The sequence below is a fragment of the Drosophila serrata genome, unplaced genomic scaffold, assembly GCF_035046125.1.
Source record: "Drosophila serrata isolate PLE 108 unplaced genomic scaffold, ASM3504612v1 contig_273, whole genome shotgun sequence".
Taxonomy (NCBI): Eukaryota; Metazoa; Arthropoda; class Insecta; order Diptera; family Drosophilidae; genus Drosophila; species Drosophila serrata.
In genome coordinates this window covers 714,788-731,495 of record NW_028257171.1, presented here as the reverse complement: position 1 = coordinate 731,495, position 16,708 = coordinate 714,788, and the positions used below count along the sequence as shown (strand labels likewise).

At 43.8% G+C, this 16,708-nt stretch overlaps 5 protein-coding genes across 6 annotated transcripts in view; 1 reads left to right on the top strand and 4 right to left on the bottom strand.

The window, feature by feature from the left end:
* Positions 1–16,708, top strand: part of LOC110183614 (neurobeachin-like protein 1) — a 62,687-nt gene that overhangs the window by 6,932 nt on the left and 39,047 nt on the right. For both annotated transcript variants that reach the window (XM_086834656.1, XM_086834657.1), the window contains one exon: positions 5,160–5,467. In XM_086834656.1, coding sequence (XP_086690782.1) covers positions 5,160–5,467 — 308 coding nt within the window. The remainder of the gene's footprint in view (positions 1–5,159; positions 5,468–16,708) is intronic.
* On the bottom strand, positions 18–3,869 carry LOC110183607 (uncharacterized). Its single transcript, XM_020951925.2, has 2 exons — positions 3,635–3,869; positions 18–2,425 (listed from the first exon to the last, which is right to left on the bottom strand). Exons 1-2 carry the CDS (start codon positions 3,665–3,667, stop codon positions 164–166), a joined length of 2,295 nt encoding a protein of 764 aa, XP_020807584.2. The 5' UTR covers positions 3,668–3,869; the 3' UTR covers positions 18–163.
* On the bottom strand, positions 8,581–10,471 carry Cpr64Aa (Cuticular protein 64Aa). Its single transcript, XM_020951927.2, has 2 exons — positions 10,268–10,471; positions 8,581–9,427 (listed from the first exon to the last, which is right to left on the bottom strand). Exons 1-2 carry the CDS (start codon positions 10,469–10,471, stop codon positions 9,026–9,028), a joined length of 606 nt encoding a protein of 201 aa, XP_020807586.1. The 3' UTR covers positions 8,581–9,025.
* Cpr64Ab (Cuticular protein 64Ab) lies at positions 12,787–13,255 on the bottom strand. The gene has a single exon (XM_020951932.2). The coding sequence runs from the start codon at positions 13,253–13,255 to the stop codon at positions 12,917–12,919; it is 339 nt and encodes a 112-aa protein (XP_020807591.2). The 3' UTR covers positions 12,787–12,916.
* Cpr64Ac (Cuticular protein 64Ac) lies at positions 13,779–14,746 on the bottom strand. Its single transcript, XM_020952069.2, has one exon. It carries the CDS (start codon positions 14,744–14,746, stop codon positions 14,102–14,104), a length of 645 nt encoding a protein of 214 aa, XP_020807728.2. The 3' UTR covers positions 13,779–14,101.

The window sequence follows — 16,708 nt, the reverse complement described above, 5'->3', positions numbered from 1 at the left end:
TTTAATTGATTTGGGAAATTTTTTGTGTAGGTTTTTATTAATTTATTTAAATTCCTTAGCCTAGTTTGCAATTCAACTTATTCCTATGGCTTACACACTAGTCAAACAAGTCTTTAAGCTATGCCTCCTGTTCGTTCGTTCTTTATATTCCTCGTTTGAGAACTCAGTATAGTTTGTGGTTTTTTGGCAAGTTTTGACGCATCCCTTGGAACTTTCGCTCCATCTCACGATCGGTGAGCGGACTCTTGAACAGCGTTGTGTCAAAGACACCCTTGGTGGTCCGCTTGGATGTGGGTGCGCCTCTACCGTGCTCCGCCGGCTGCAGGGCCAACGGTGACACCTGACTCTGGCTCTGGCTTTGGTTCCTCACGTAGCTGGGCCGCGTGGGTCTCGTGCCGCGAGAAAACTGCTGCTGCTGCCGGGTGGGCGGAGCAATGGTGCCGTCGTAGTAGCTCTGAGATTGTGACTGCTCGATCTTGACGCTGCTGGAGATGGGATCCAGGGGGCTGGGACTCACAGGTTGAGTGCTGCGATAGCGTGAGCCACCTCGACTTCGGACAGTGGTGCGTGGAGCTTGAGTGCTCGTCACAATTGTGGGGATAAATCCTGTGCTGATGGTACTACTCCTGCCCCTCATGGGACTCCAGGGCGCCGGCGTCGTTGTCGTTGAGGATGTGGTGGGCGTCACAAAGTTGATGAAAGTCTGTTTCCTCTCCACATAATGTGAGCCGTGGGCATCTGCATCCGCATTTACTTGTTCATTGGAGTCTCCCACATGAGTGTCCGCATCGTAGGCATGCTGGAGCTCCGGCACATCCAGAGTATGCTTTCCTGGCACAATTGCTCCTCCTCTTCCGGCACTGGGCTTACGCTTTCTCTTCCTCCTCTTGGAACTGCCCGCGGCATGGGCATCCGAAGTTATCTCGTTATTATGATCGGATGACAAGGTCAGGATGGGTGGATACGATTCCTGTTCGTCCCTGTTGGACGCCTCGAAGGGTATAGGATCATAAATGGGCACTTCGTAACTGGATTTGGGAAAATCAAAGCTGGGGAACTTGTGGTGCGGATTCAGAGGCAGCTCCTGCGAGGGCGGTGCATAATCATCCTGGGGATAAGTTTCGATAGGATAGGGCTGGGATTCAGGAGGAGCATAATTCGTGGGAGGATGCTGCGGTGATGGATCATAGCTGGATGAAGGTGGAATGTGTGGTGATCCATCATAGGTGGCAGGTGGATGTTGAGGAGATAGATCGTAGTTTGACGAAGGGGGATGCTGTGGAGGTTGTTCGTAACTGGGAGAAGAAGGATGCTGGGGTGGTTGATCATAGCTTGAGGATGGAGGATGCTGGGGAGGTGCATAGTTGTTAGGTGGAGCATTATAACTGTTGGATGGTGGATGCTGTGGAGGTTGATCATAGCTGGGAGAAGGGTGCTGAGGGTGCTGATCGTAACCACCAGAAGGAGGATGCTGAGGTGGCGCATAATTGCTATCTGGAGGATGCTGAGGTGGCGCATAATTGTTAGCTGGAGGATGCTGGGAAGGGGGCTTCACATAGTTCGTGGACGGTGGCTCAGCGAAGCTGCCCTTGTGTACATCTTCACCTGGATGTGGTGGCGCATAGCTCTGCTGGTGATTCGACTGATAGGATGTACTTATCTCAAATGCAGGCGGAGAGTAGGCAATCTCAAAGTTGGGATTATGCTTGGAGCCATGCTTCGGTGGCTCTGCAAAGTTCTGATGATATTTCACATTCGGTATCTTCTGCTCGTAAATGGAATAGGAATCGGGTGGCGGCAGATCCTGGTGCTTAAAGCTTGGCACTGGTACCGGAGCCGTGGGCACTCCATAACGCGTGGCTGGCGGATGAGCCGGAGCCGGAGCTGGTGGCGGTGGTGGCTCGTAGTGCGAGGCGAACGAGTGATCCGGCTGGAAGCTCTGATGAATCGGCGGTAGTCCATACTTCTGGTGCGGCACGTGATCGTTGTGTGTGGTCACCAGGCCAAAGTCCAGGCTGGGAAACTTGTGAGCTCCATATAAATCCGACTCTGTGTCATGGTTATAAAAGTCCAGATCCATGGACTGCGCTTCGTAACTCGAAGTTGGAATCTTAAAGTCCGCTCCATCGAACTTCAAGTGCTGGAAGTCATCGAGGGAGAAGCTGGGCTCCTCCAAGTGTGCCGGAAACGAGGGCTTTGCATACCGAAAATGCTGCGATGGAGGCGGTGGTCCGTACTTAATCTTGGGCGGACCCTTGGTCCGGCGGCGCAGCTTGGACCGCTTGCCTACAGCGTAGGGCGGCTGACGACGATATCGGATCAGTTTCTCTGCCGCGGGCACTAGCTCCGCCTTGGAATCTGTCTGGCTTATATTGGTGGCATTAACAGAGCCATCTCCGAGGGCGAAGGGCAGACAGACAGCCAACTGAGGAAGGGGGAAAAATGGGAGAAGGCAAAGGGTGAGTGGGTTAATCTTCCGCGAAAATGTCATCAGACAAACAAACTTTCTCCTTCCCAAAACTAAAAACTTAAATGCTGTCATCTCTGCGCTCTGTGTGTGTGTGCTTTTGTCTTACGCGACCAACCTTTGACTTTCCACCCGGAGACTCTCTAGTGGCTTCCGCCTCAATGCCCCACCGCCAGCAACTCCCTGGCTCCCCCAGCGACGTAACACAGTTGCCATCACCTCCAGTCACGAGTTATGCTCGCCAGGCTCCTCGTAACGCGGCTGGAGTTGGATTTGGAGTTGCCTTGCCGGCTGGCTGCTCTCACGCAATCCGCCAATCCAGGCGAGGAGACTTCGCAGGGGAGGAGCTAGCCGAGGCACTGGGTAGCCAAAGGAGCCAAGCATTGAACCTGATCGTCGCCAGGTTCAATGTGTAAAATCGCGATTCCATTTGCAGCTGCTGCTCCTCGGCTTGCCAAGAAAGCCAGTCTCTGAACATGACTTGTTTTTGGGGTTTGACAATTGTTAGCAATTACTTGTAAGCCGGGCTTAGGAGCAGCTTTTAAGGAATATAATTGGATAGTGATTTGGGGGGGATATTAAGAAAAATAATTGGTTGATTGTAGGGGATACATGGGGTATGCAAAATGTGATCAGAACTGGAGATTTGTTTTGAGGATCTGCATAAAGAACACCTCCCTTAGGTCTACATAGGAATCGGAGAATATTTATCAAGAAGTTCTAAAAGTTTAATTATACTTGAGCATCATTGCTTTCTATGTATATTTGTATTGAAGACTAGATTTACTAAACTAGATCTTTTTGGCATTTTAGTTGCAGTTTTATAACTGAAAAGAAAACTATATTCATTAACTATTAAATATTTAAGTTCTCTAAATGTTTTTATTGCTTGGGAAATGTTGATATTCAACAAAAAATTAACCAAAACTCCATTAAAACATACTGAAAAGCAGACTAAAATGGTTACTTCTGGAATCCATGCCTAAATTTACTATTTGTTTTTAAATCGATGAAAGATAATCACAAAACAAAAGGTTCAAAGCCAAACAATCCTGGCTAATACCATTCTGGTCACAAATCGAGACCTGTCAGATTTATTTTCCACACAACACACACAGATAAGACTTCAGCATAATTAATTATATTCCATATTATTTAATCGCTTACAAAACAGGCCGAAAGCCAAAACAAATTGCACATTTCTGAGCCGTTAAACGCGAACTAAACTTAACGCGGCGTTGGAGTCAAGTAAACAAATTCCCGAAATCGAAACTTTCATTGGTGGCTCCCGCGTCCGAATCCCAGAGCGATTCCAAGTTGGAGTTTGTTTTTTTCTTGTTTAATTCAAAAAGTGTTTTTCCTCGCGGCGGCTCACGATCGGTTGGACTTTCTTTCGGCAACTGAGCTGAGCGCCAAGAAAGTGGTCTGGTTTTGTGGCTCGAAGAGGCGCAAAAGCTTGGAACCAGTCAGTCGTCGAATGACAAAGCGGCGTCGCCGTCGATGCACCCACCTGGTAGCTGGGGACTAGCGAAGATTTTACCAGAAATATATGTTATTTAGCTTCGCTCTTTTGCCTTTGCTGTTATCTATTCACTTTTAATTGGTGCCCAGCGCCTTGGAACGATCGCTCAGGGAGGTGATTATGCAAAAGAACCTCCTACAGCCGCGCAATGCGGATGCCCAGGGACCAGCCAGAGATGGGTATTAAGTAAACACCGAAATATACACAGCTCCATTGAGGAGTCGAGCACGTCCAACTGGTTTCCCCTTTTCCCCCCTCAACTCCAATCCAATCGAGTGCTTCCTGTGCACATTGAACTTGAACCTGACCGGACGTGACGGGGATTGGAACTGGGATTGAAGCTGGCTGGCAGCTGATCTCGAACAGATCTCCAGATCTCCATGGAACTCGAACACGCACGAGGAGTGGTGCCCCTGAATCGAATGAAAGCGAAAACAAATTCAAGCTGCCATAAATGTCAGTTTCGCTCTTCATGTTGCACGGACATTCGCGGACTGTGAGAAAATTTGTTTGTATTTAAACTGGAGTTTATATTTAAAGCTGAGATTAAGTTATTAAAAAATGGAATATAGTGATTTAATTAATATTTATCCGTATAATACCCGGTACTAAGTTCTACCTGTTGAAGCTGTGCAACATTCTTACGTTGATGTTGCTAGATATGTTTCTAGACACATTTGCTAGTTACATTTGCATATCAACAATAGATGTTGCTAGACATGCTTCTAACAACATTTGCCAACATGATCTTGGCAACATTTACCTAAAATCAATTGATGTTGCTGAGCATACACATTTGCCCAGCAATAATTTTATCATAATGTTGCTGCGTAAATGTGGCTAGACATGCTCCTATCAACACTTACCTAGCAGCACTTACCTATTATCAAAGCTAGACATGTTTCTGGAAACATTGTCTTAGTAACATTTTCCTAGCATCCATACATGTTGCTAAACATGTTTCTATCCATATATCCTTGCAATGATTTCCCTGTACCAATGGATGTTGCTGAACATGTTCCTAGCTAAATTATTTTAGGACATTTTTCGTATAAATTCTTTCTTTTTCGAGTAATAAACTCCATAAATCTATTTGTTATAACTTGTAATTTCCCATATATTTTTTTTGTGTATGTAATGAACAATTTCTTTGGCATGTCTCTCTAACAGGTAAAGCCCCTGTATGATCACTATCAGCGCGACATTGAGCTGCATCTGTGGGAGCCCATCAATCGATTCTGGGCGGAATGCTATGAGGCATGTAAGGCCGCCTCCAAGCAGCGAGCAACGCATCAGGCAGAGAACCGGCGCCTATTCCAGCAAAAGATCTACATGCCATGGAAGGTGCGGCAGGTGGAGGAGATGCAGCGCCTCCAGGCGGCGGCAGTGCATCACAAGACCGTCGACAGTCACACACGGAAGCGGTGGAAGACCGCCAAGCGTTTCTTGTACGGGCCCCGAGGTCCCTGGTATACGGGGTGAGTGTTTTCAAGCTCTTATTCGTAGTAATTCCACTGGGAAAAATATAATTAACTAATAAGAGGTAATAAAAAGGGATCAGATAGGTGGAAATATATAATTCCTTGTTGAATTTAAGTTAACACGGGAAGAGTATTGGTATTAAGTCTCTCTTAAAACCTTATTGCTTTATTTTGGTTATAAAAATCATAAAAAACCTCTTATTCACAATTTTGGCTAACAATTTAAGAAGTTTCTGGTGAATATTTAGATCAATATATTATTGTACGCTCTTGTGCTTGAAAACCCTTCATTTTTGTCTTCAATTTTCGCTTGAAAATGAAGGTTTTTCATTTAAACATTTATCTATTAATACAACATGAATGAATTTTGAGGAATTTTTCCCCATGTATATTAAAGCCCACACTTGTCGAATCCATTATGAAATGACGCAAAATGCAAGCATTTTAATTGTCCCGCCTCGCATGCTCTTCGGAGGCGACAATTGTAATGGAGCGTGTGCTTGATGGCATGTTATTACATATGTGCGTGATCACTTAATCACCTGGAGTGGATGGGGCTACCCCAAGCTCTCCACTCGAACACCCAAATCCAAAACCTAAACCCAAAAACATAACAAAACGCTGCCAGAAGCCGCCGTCGTCGTGGTCTGTGTTAATTTCATTTCAAAATGCAAACAAATCCCTCTCAATCATTAAGTCTGCAGCAAACGCCAGGTATGCCAGACCCGGCTCGGCATGATCATAATGATCATGATCAACACTCTCGGCTGGTGGTGGCCAACTGCCACAATGGGTGAAATCCGTCAAAACAATGCCACAAAATGATGGCGTTAATATGCGTCCGTTAGTTATAAACGAAAATTTTACTGCGATCCGCATTTAAATTTTAATCGAATGCCGCAGATTAGTAAAGTGTGGAGCGACTTTTTGGGGGATTATAATATGAATACATAATGAAACAAGAAGGGAAATTAAATTCAAGAAGCCGAGGTTTATATAACATTGAACCCTAAGCTTGAGATACTTTTCGATTTTTTCGAACATACAAAATTTAAAAATCGCATAACTTAGCTAAAAATGCTTTAAATTCAATTCCGAAAACTGTTCTTTACTAGTTTTTAATAGGTTAACAAATCTGCATACCGTATTTTAAATTTCTTTAAATTCAATTTTTTGCCGAATTTTGGCAATTTTAATGATGTAACCCCTTATCGTTTTTTCAAATTTTGAGACCAATTTTCAAAATTTATTTTTTGCTCTAACATGTCTAGATCAATTCAGCTCTTCATTCTAATCAAGAATATATAAGATGAATAGGATCGGAAATGATTCCTTTTAAAGTTATTTCCTTTTATGTTCTAATAGTAATAGGCAGGAAGTTTTTAAAAAACCTCTAAAAACAATCTTTCTCTGCACTCTTTCATACTGTTTTTAATATATTTTCCCCCTATTTTATTTGACTTTTCCTCTTGTTTTGTGCCCATTGTTATGGCTGCACCTCATCCATTGTTTTACGCTTTCGCCCCACATGTGTCTCTTTCCACTTTCCCGCCCATGCCCCCGTGTTGCGATTAACATTTCAATTTAATTTTATTAAATCATCAAGAGAGCGTTTAATGTCGAATGCAACAAAAGGCCCCGTCGTCGCGTCGTCGCGTCGTCGCGTCGTCGCATTATGCAATTGCAAATGTAACGAAAACTCATTATGCGAGCCATAAATTTTACATAAACAAATATGCACATATAATGCCCGCTCAGATGTGCAGACAAGGTGGTGGTGGTGGCTTCCACACCCAACCGCCACACCACACTTCTCTCTCCGGCGGATAGAGGTCAGTCTGGCAGCCGGATCGAGAGCTAATCGAGGCGCGGCGGATGACGAGCCGGTATCCAGTTTCTAGGCATTGTGGCCCGATGCCAATTATCCAATCGGATCGATTGCCAATTGACCAGCAAAGTTCTCCAACGGCTGAGCCCATAAATTTTATTTTTCTGACCACTTTGCATCGCCGTGTCTCTCGAATTACGAATTACGCAGTCTTATTTATTTATTTTTTTGTTGTTTAGCGGTGCGTGGAGTTTGGGCCTTGAGCGATTAGTTTACGCTCAATTGACTTGGTCAGAACTGCAGCCACTGCAGTAGCCAGGTGACCTGTTCGAGGCGAAGGAAGGTCATCACCACCACCACGCTCTCAATCTGAAATTCTAAGCCCAAATTGCTCTACTTTATGATCAAAATCTACTTGGGCTTTATGGCCAAAGGCTGCGCTAAATAGCAGCCATTAAAGTGCAATAATTTGAAGTACGTGCAATCATATTTAATTGCTGAATTTGTCAATTATATTTATAAAATTCTATAAAAGTTGAATTAGTATATTAATTGGCAACATCCGGAAGGCAAGAATTGGTATTGGAATTGGAAGTAAATGGTGTTTAGAATATTATTTATAAAATATTTCTACAAGAAAGTTGAGCTTATGCTTATATTTCAAGAAAATCTTATATATTCAAACTTTCCCTTCTATTTTTTATGCAGGGTATTCAATTTTCAGTCAAAAGCTTGTGTCTTTAAAAGGAATCATTTCCGACCCTATAAATCATATATATTCTTGATCAGAATTTACAACCAAATCAATCTAGCCATGTTTGGGGAAAAAAACAACTTTTGGAAAATTTTCCCCATCGTTTTATTTTTTAAAAATTGGCAAAAATTTCACTTGAGTATGCAGATCTGTTAACCTAATAAAAACTAGCACAGCTTTCCGCATTGAAATTAGTGCTTTTTTGAATAAGTTATGGAAATTTTATGTTTAAATTTGTCCGAAAAAATATATAAAATTAATGATACATTTTTGTGTTAAAATATGAACATTTCAGGTTTTCTTTTTACAAATTCTGTACTAGTTATTCCTCATTCGCCATGTTGTCTTTATCAGTACAACGTGTCGTATGATTAATAACAATCTTCATTCGATTTTGCAATCAAAATTGATTATATTTACTTAATTTTAATTTAATTAGTGAATTTTTGACTTATTTAAGAGTTTTTCAAGTTCCAAGCTTTATATTTCCCCAATAAGCCGCCCTTTCCAATACAAAACTCCTTAAAGTTTTTCCATTTGCATAGCTTTCGGTTCGTTTATTTGCAATCTCGGTTCTCATTCTGCGAGTTCTACTCGGTGTGCACAGGCTCGGATTAAATAAGAATAAGAGTTGGGATTGTATGTTTTGGGGGATTATAGAGTTTTTATCGCGGTCAAACAGCCTTAAGACTAAAAAGACAAGAAACAAAAATGAAAGGCGCCTCGAGAATGTGTGTGAGTGTAGATGAGGGGACATGGCTTCGGACACCAAATGTCCTTGGATTCGTATGTACATATTTCGATAAATCGCTTTCATTTCAACTAATACTAACAACTACTATCGACTACGATCGGCCCGTGGCCCAACCATCCTTCTTCGATCTGGAGGCCACGTGGCAGGAGAAGTTGGTCGCGATGTGTCCATGGTTCGGTTTGCGGCAAGAGGTCGGTCTCATGATTCATATCCATTGACTTAGTGGTAGCCCAGCGGCGACAGGGCGGGCAGTGCCAGTTTGGGTCCATAGGCAGGAGCCAAAGCCGGCCCATAGGCATGGCCCAAGGCAGGTCCATAGCCATGACCCAGAGCGGGATAGGCAGGAGCCAGAGCCGGATAGGCGGGTGCCAGAGCTGGTACCTTGGCCACCAGCGGAGCGGAGTGCAGGAGCGGTGCCGGGGCCAGAACCTTGGCCACCGGAGCCACTGCCTTCACCACGGCACCTTCGCGGTGGACCACAGCGTTGAATCCGTGCACAGGATCGGCGGTGTACTCCACAATCCTACGGGTGCCATCGGCCTCGATCAGGGAATAGGAACCCTGGACCACATCACCGCTGCGGCTCTCCTGCTGGCTCTTCACATCGCCAGTGGAGCCATCCTGTAAAGGGATTTAAGAGGGTTATTATAAAGGATTTATTAACCAAATTTTATAAAATATTTCAAGAAGAAATATAAATTTGTATGAAATTATTCTTATAAGAAACTGAGAAATAAGATCTACCATAATCCTTAATACTTTATTTAGAAACCTGAAATTGATTTAAACAATTTTGAATTTGATTTTAACTCTCTTGTAATTCTTCTGATATATGTATTTATACATATTTCTTGAAATATTTGCACTATTTCTGCTGACTTTGGTTATGTAAATATTGAGTTATTCACCTTGTTGTGATTTAATAGTTCTGAGTGCAGTAGTCACCTCTCCAAAATACTAAATATTTATAAAGCCTGGCCTGGTAGGTAGGTGGTCTGTATGTAAATTTAATTTTTCTGGCAACTGTTTTTATTATTTTTTTTTATGAGGTGTCAGTGGAATGGAGTGAACTATGAATACAGAACATGATTGTGAACTTTGGGAATTGTACGCTCAAGGCAAACACTTTCGAAGGTTTGCATACTTCAAAATATATAGAAATTCAAGAATATTATATATTGGTAAAGGAACCTTCTGGGACTGGGAAGTATTTTATCTCTACTAGATATAGTTTTAACAAGAGTAATGTTCTATTTAAGACTTGAGGTCTTACTTGAAAGGAGGCTTATAGGATATATATCTGAATTCATCTCTGAATTTTCAACTTTCTTTATTATACCCTTGCAAGGGAAGCTTCTAACTTCTAAAGGAAAACAAATTAAAGGCTAATTTGCTTCTTCTCTTGATCTCTCAAGGACTATCCCTACTTTACTTTTTACTCTTTATTATCCTTGTACTCACATGAACATCATAGCTGTAGCTATATTGGGGATTTGGGTCGTAAGGCTCCGGGGCAGCCACCTTGGCCACGGCCAATGGAGCTGCTACCTTGGCCAGTGCCGGATACGATGGGTAAGCGGGCAAAGCCAGGCCGGGACCGGGTACCACCACGGCGGAGGAGACTGCCACCAGGGCGCTCAAAACGAGGATTAGCTTCTGGGCCATTCTGGATTTGGATTTGGATTTGGAGAACTTGGTGAACTGCGCCTGCTGCTGATGCTGATGCTGCTACTCGGCTGACAAATGATCGCGCTCTGTGGTTCTGTGGCCGCTCGACAATTGCTTTTTATAGGCCGTTCCAAAAGCCCGAGCCCAAAAACTCCGATCCAATCCGCAATCCGCAGCAGCCGCCTGCTACAGATATTTATGCAAAAATAAAAAAATAAATAAGAAAACCAAAAAGCCGAAAACAACTAAAAAGTGCGCCTGCGCATGCGTGTGTATGCGAAAAGCATACAAAAAAATATAAAAAAATATTGCCATCGATCGCGACAAATATAAAATAATTCATTTTTCGCCGCTGCCCATGGCAATCAGAGGCAATGGTGGAGGAGTCGGTGCAGGAGGTGATGGAGGAGGTGCACCCAGTTCACGCATGTCTGGGCGGTATGGGAGGAGCACTGTGTGTGGACCACTGAACCACTGGACAGAGTAAACTGGTCGCCATCGTCGTGACAAAAAAGTTCAATTCGAAAGCATAGACATAGACCACCATGGGATCAGGTGTGTGTGTGTGAGCCTCCCAGGTCTCATGTCCCCATGCCCCATGTGCCCATGTACCCATGCACCCATGCACCCATGCACCCATGCAACCATGTCCCGTGTCCGTGTCTCGGTTTATGGCCACCAGATTGGGGCAACGCTGCTCACGCACCCAGCAGCAGCAGTCGTCGATTGTTGAAAGGTGTGTTTGGGGCACAGCCTTCGAAACTGGCTGGCAGCGATGCTAGCGCTGCGCCCACCCAAAAATCAACGCCAGACATTGTCAATGCACTGAGCGAAAAAATGTATGTTCTAGGGAAGAGAATTAGAAGAGATATTAATTCTGTAAGAAGGTGTATTAATTTTTAGGCATCCTATGTAAATTAAACATACGAAAAATCAATGAAACTAGGGCTGATTCTATTTGTTTTCGGCATTTAAATCAAAACTAAGTCAAGGAACACAGGAAGCTCTTCAGCTATAGGGCAAGTAGAGATATATTTCCTAAAGAAATCTAGAATCTAGCATCTACAAATCTTAGAATAAAGTCACATTTTGATTTATCAGATTTAAAATATAATTTTAATTATCAACAGGCTAAACTTAGAGATTAGATACTGACAATGGTCAGAGGTTATATATGATCCTAAGCATGCCCACAAATATCTCACACATTAAAGAATATCCTAATTAACATACATTTCTAATAAAAAATTAAGGATTAACTTAATTTCTGTACTTAATACAACTTCTCCAAAAGTTTACGTTCTTGTGATGCCAACTTAAAAGAAGTTTTATAAGTAACAAGTTGCATAATTTTCAAATAAGTTATATAATCTTAATTTTCCCTCAGTGTATAGTTATAGTTCTGTTTCGCTGTTGTTTCTGTTGCCATTGGGACAATTTTGCCCATTATCACTAATTTTCAACGCGTATTGCCGCTTGTTAGGCGTTGCAGTCGCAGTTGCTGCTGCTGTTGCTGCTGCAGTTGCTGCTGCTGCTGCTGCAGTTGCTGTTGCTGCTGTTGTTGTTGCAGTTGCTGTTGCTGCTGCTGCTGCAGTTACTGTTGCTGCTGCTGTTGTTGCTGTTGCTGCTGCAGTTGCTGCTGCAGTTGCTGCTGAAGTTACTGTTGCAGTTAGCAGCGCAGTTACTGCCGGCAGCAAACATCTATGGACATGGTCGGTTTGGGGGCTTTGCGTAATCCAAAAATTGCATCTCGTGCCGATTTTTTACTTTCAATTAAGCTATTGAATAATTTTTTGAGTGCGTGTCGAGCCCAAGCGGAGTGAATGTGTTCAGCGTGGAAGAGTTCTTTGGGCGTGGAGCAGCACAGCTTGAGGAGATTAACACCAAAGATTGCCAGATTCCAGGGTTTCTCATGCAAGTAAAATATTGCACAAGCTAGACCTTCTGTGGGTTGTATTTATTTCATTTATTAAGAGGAATATACTTTCACTTGAAAACATACAAATAACCACTCTTACTTTACCTTTTAAAACCTGTGTTATAATTAATGCAAAACTGTTGATCTTGAAATTCTATCAATCAGCACTTAGTATCTTGTTTTTCAACTATATTACTTTACTATACTTTGCGTATGCTTTAATTTAGTTCATTATCACTTACTGAACTTACTAAACTTATGGGGCCTTGAGCTTGCCAGATCAACTCATTAATTAATAATATGAATAGGTGTAAATGTAAACTAGTTTGTTTTTTTTTTACCAGAGAGCAATTAAAAGTGTGTGTCGAACAAGTAATTGAGTCATTCATCATCGGATTCTAATGGTTTCTCTTTGGCTTACTGAGTTTATTATTAATTTGATTTACGCGACTTTACAAGCCTCCCAAGGAGCAGACAATAAGTTATGTAAGAGCTAGGATCTGGGGTGTATATCCATTACAATTCTATCCAAAAAGAGGAGCAGGTGCAGCGGCCACCAGGGGACGCGGTGCCACTGGAATGGGAGCTGCTGCAGCCACAGGCACAGGTCCACGCTGCACCACCGCATTGAATCCGTTGATGGGATCCGCGGTATAGAACACAGTTCTCAGGGAACCATCCGCATCCACCACAGAGTAGGAGCCCTTGACCACATCTCCATCTCGTACCTCCTGCTGGCTCTTGCTATCCCCCGTGAGGGCATCCTGTACATTGTAGGCAAAGGCATATTGAGGATGCGGATCCACCTCGGTGTTGAGAGGAACTCCCACAGGAACAGCTGCGGGAAGCAGGGCGCACTCCATGACGGCCACTAAAGCGCAGCAGACGAGGATGATCTAGGCAGGGATTATCCATAAGTTATAGGAGCTCCTTCTGTTGATTGTAATCCTGGAACACTTACCTTGAACAGGGCCATGACTAGGTTTGCTGGTTTCCTGACTTTTCCGGTGTTGATGGTGACTTGACAACGCTGTTGATACTGTCTACTGGCTGCCCACGGATCCGGGGTTATAAAGGGCCACTTGGGCCCATGCTGCCATGCTGATGGTTCGGTGTGGCAACCAAGCACTGCCAAAAGCGATTCCACTTGCTGATGTAACATAACCCATTTCGGGGCTCTGGTATTAGACCGACCAGAGGTAGAGGTTTCCCCAATGGACGTGCCAGCCACTAGCAACCGACTTGCACAATTCACTCATATGAATTGTGATAATAAATATATAGTTGGTGCTACGTGATCAGCATTCCAGATGCTCCAAATCCCACAGTGAGTGCCTGGACCTACCCCAAAGGTGATTGATCGTAAATGAAAAGAACTCTTTGGTATTTCGTTTTTTTTTGTACCGAAACTTTTTATTCAGTAAGATGCAAAAACTAATTCACTAAGTTGCCGATCCCCAGAACGGTATCCCTTAACGTAATCAATGGAGTGGGTCCAATCGCCACGGATTGGAGTGGGTTCATCATCATCTGTCAGGGGGCAACAGCAGGCACGTTGTTTTTATCGGGATGTAGAGCGGGTTAATCGGGTATTAATAGTGATTTTCATTAAAACTATTCAACAACGGTCCTAGTCCTAGTCATGGTAATCCCAGAACTAGGCCACACAGTGTTTGTCATCGTTTTTGTCTCCAGTTTGGAGAGACCTCTTAGTGGTATCCACCCAGACTCAGACCAGGTGCCGAGGCATATCCAATCTTGGTGATGGCGGGAACGGCGGCAACAGCCAGTGCTGGCTTGGCAATGGCCACCGCGGCCACGCCCTTCTTCTCCACAACCGCATTGAATCCATTGATCTTATCGGCAGTGTAGGTGACCTTGCGAATGGTGCCATCGGGTTCGGCCAGGGAGTAGCTGCCGTGAACGACTCCATTGACCAGGGTCTCCTCCTGCTGCTTGGAGTCGCCGGTGTGGTGATCAGTAACTCCATACGAGAAGCTATACTGTGGGTTAGGATCGTATGGCTCCGCCACAGCCACCTTTTGCACGGCCACAGCGGGAGCAGCGAGTATCTTAGGAGCAGCATAGGAAATGGCAGGAGCAGCATAGGAGACAGCAGGAGCAGCTAACAGCTTGGGAGCAGCATATGAGATGGCAGGAGCAGCCAGGAGCTTAGGAGCAGCATAGGAGATGGCAGGAGCAGCATAGGAAATGGAGGGAGCCGAGAGTCCATAGGGATCAATGGGAATGGCCACGACCGCGGACAGGATCAGTCCCAAAACGAATAGAGTCTGAGGGAAAACCATGTTAAGATAATCCGCAATCCTGGCCACATAACTCACCTGGGCAAACATGGCAAAGGATGTGTGACTGGAGGATACTGGAGGTGTCTCTGGTGTCTGGTGTCTGCACGTCGAGAACTCAGCTCAAGTGTGAGATGCCTTAACCACCAGTTCTTCAGTTTTATATATCGCCAGCCGAATTCCTCTGCTCGCAAAATCGAAAAAACTGGACAATCTAATGGGCAGAGTGACAATTGCGGCGTCTCATTTGGCCTGGCGACTGACTAGCTGCCCCGATCTCGATCTCGATCTTGCACCCCAGACCTCATCGCGGCAGCTGATGTCGGATTTCGTGTTTCTGGTGCGGATTTCATCATGACTGCAGTGGTGGTGCTGCTGCTGCTCCGCTGCATTGGCTTTTCTCAATGGAATAGCTGCACTCCACTCACTCACCACTTGGATCCGTTCAAGAGCGCCGCTCCAAGATGCCGAGTCACCACCAAGGCACCACTTCCAGCACCAGACTCGTTTTCCGCTGCCCAATCTGGTTTCGTTTTGTTTTTCTTTTTGGCACATTCTCAGGTTCTCAGGCCGAACTTTGTCTGATGTAATAGCTGCCACATGTGGCATGGGGGCAGTTGCCACAGGAAAAATAAATCTAACTGAGGGAATTCATAGTTTTATTTTTTGGATAACGTAAGAAAATGATAAAATAACGTAATACGACGTATCAGTTCTTACTTGAAAAACTGAATAGATACAGAGAAGGAAATCCCTAAAGGGTACCTTTTAAAGGATTCATTTTCGACCTTTGGCCTTACGAAGTTAGCTTCCTTTCTTAATTTTACTTTATTTGAACCATATATTATTTAACCTGTAAAACAAATACAGCATTTCCCTTACATAACCTTTATATCATAGCCATGGTACCCCTCAAACGTTAGAGTATCGAAACAAGATCAATCGTTTGCTGGCCACTCGTTTAATTAGAAAACAAAAATGGCAAGTTTTCGTGGGTTTCTTTTTAGGAGGAGGGAATGGTCGGTGGACAGTGGACAGAGGCGACGTGGACGCGGCGCAATTACGCACTCGCACACGCATTTACTGTGCCCCTCGTCTCCACGACTCACCTAACCTCACCTCACCTGGACGCCCAAGCAGCGCCCACTTAACCAACGTAATTGCCTCGATCGGGCCAAAAGGCGACTCACTGCTGCTGCCGGCAATTGGTAGCTTTTAAGCGCTGAAAAATACGACCTTGCCCACAATTGGTATTTCGTCTACTTTTAATTAATTCTCATCTCGGTGCGATTGGGCAAGGAACTAAAGCATCTATGGCAGCTGGAGCATTCCATTGGCCATAGCCAAAATGGACGCACCAGTTTCCGGTGGCTAACTCTTGGAGTATTCAGTACTCTCCCTCGAGAGAGAGAGACTTCTCCAGCTCTCTGAAAGTGAATCCGCAGCCAAAGAGTCGCAAGGTCGTTGGTTGCATTTTGGCAAAAGAGTCACGAACTCACGAAGCCAGCCACCAGTTACAGCATGGCATCGATGGGGAATCTATAATCAGTTATAGATAGTTACCACGGCTTTGGCCAAACTCCAAAGTTAAAGACTCGTATTTACAGGAAACTTTATGGGTTTTATTTTTGTGGAAGAGAGGAGGAGATTTCGAGGGCATAATCTAAGAAAAAAAGTAAAGTTAAAGGTTATCATTTAAAGATTTTAAGAAGATTATTAAAGAGTAATTCTATTTGCAGAGGAACTGAATCACTTGTGTAATAGTTGCATTATTAATAACCTAGGTTAAAGATGATCTTTATATATTAAATGATGATGATGTGCTCACCCTTTTAACTAAATTTTCATCTTGAAACCCATCTCAACCCTTAGCAATGGGAAATATGTATGTTTCCCAGAATTATTTTCCTACCTTAAATATAGAGATTATTGATTCCCAAAGCCCTCATCGATATTCTAAAGCGAAATTGACCCAGTTTCCCTTTGTCAAGTGAAACCCAAAGCAGCCTTATT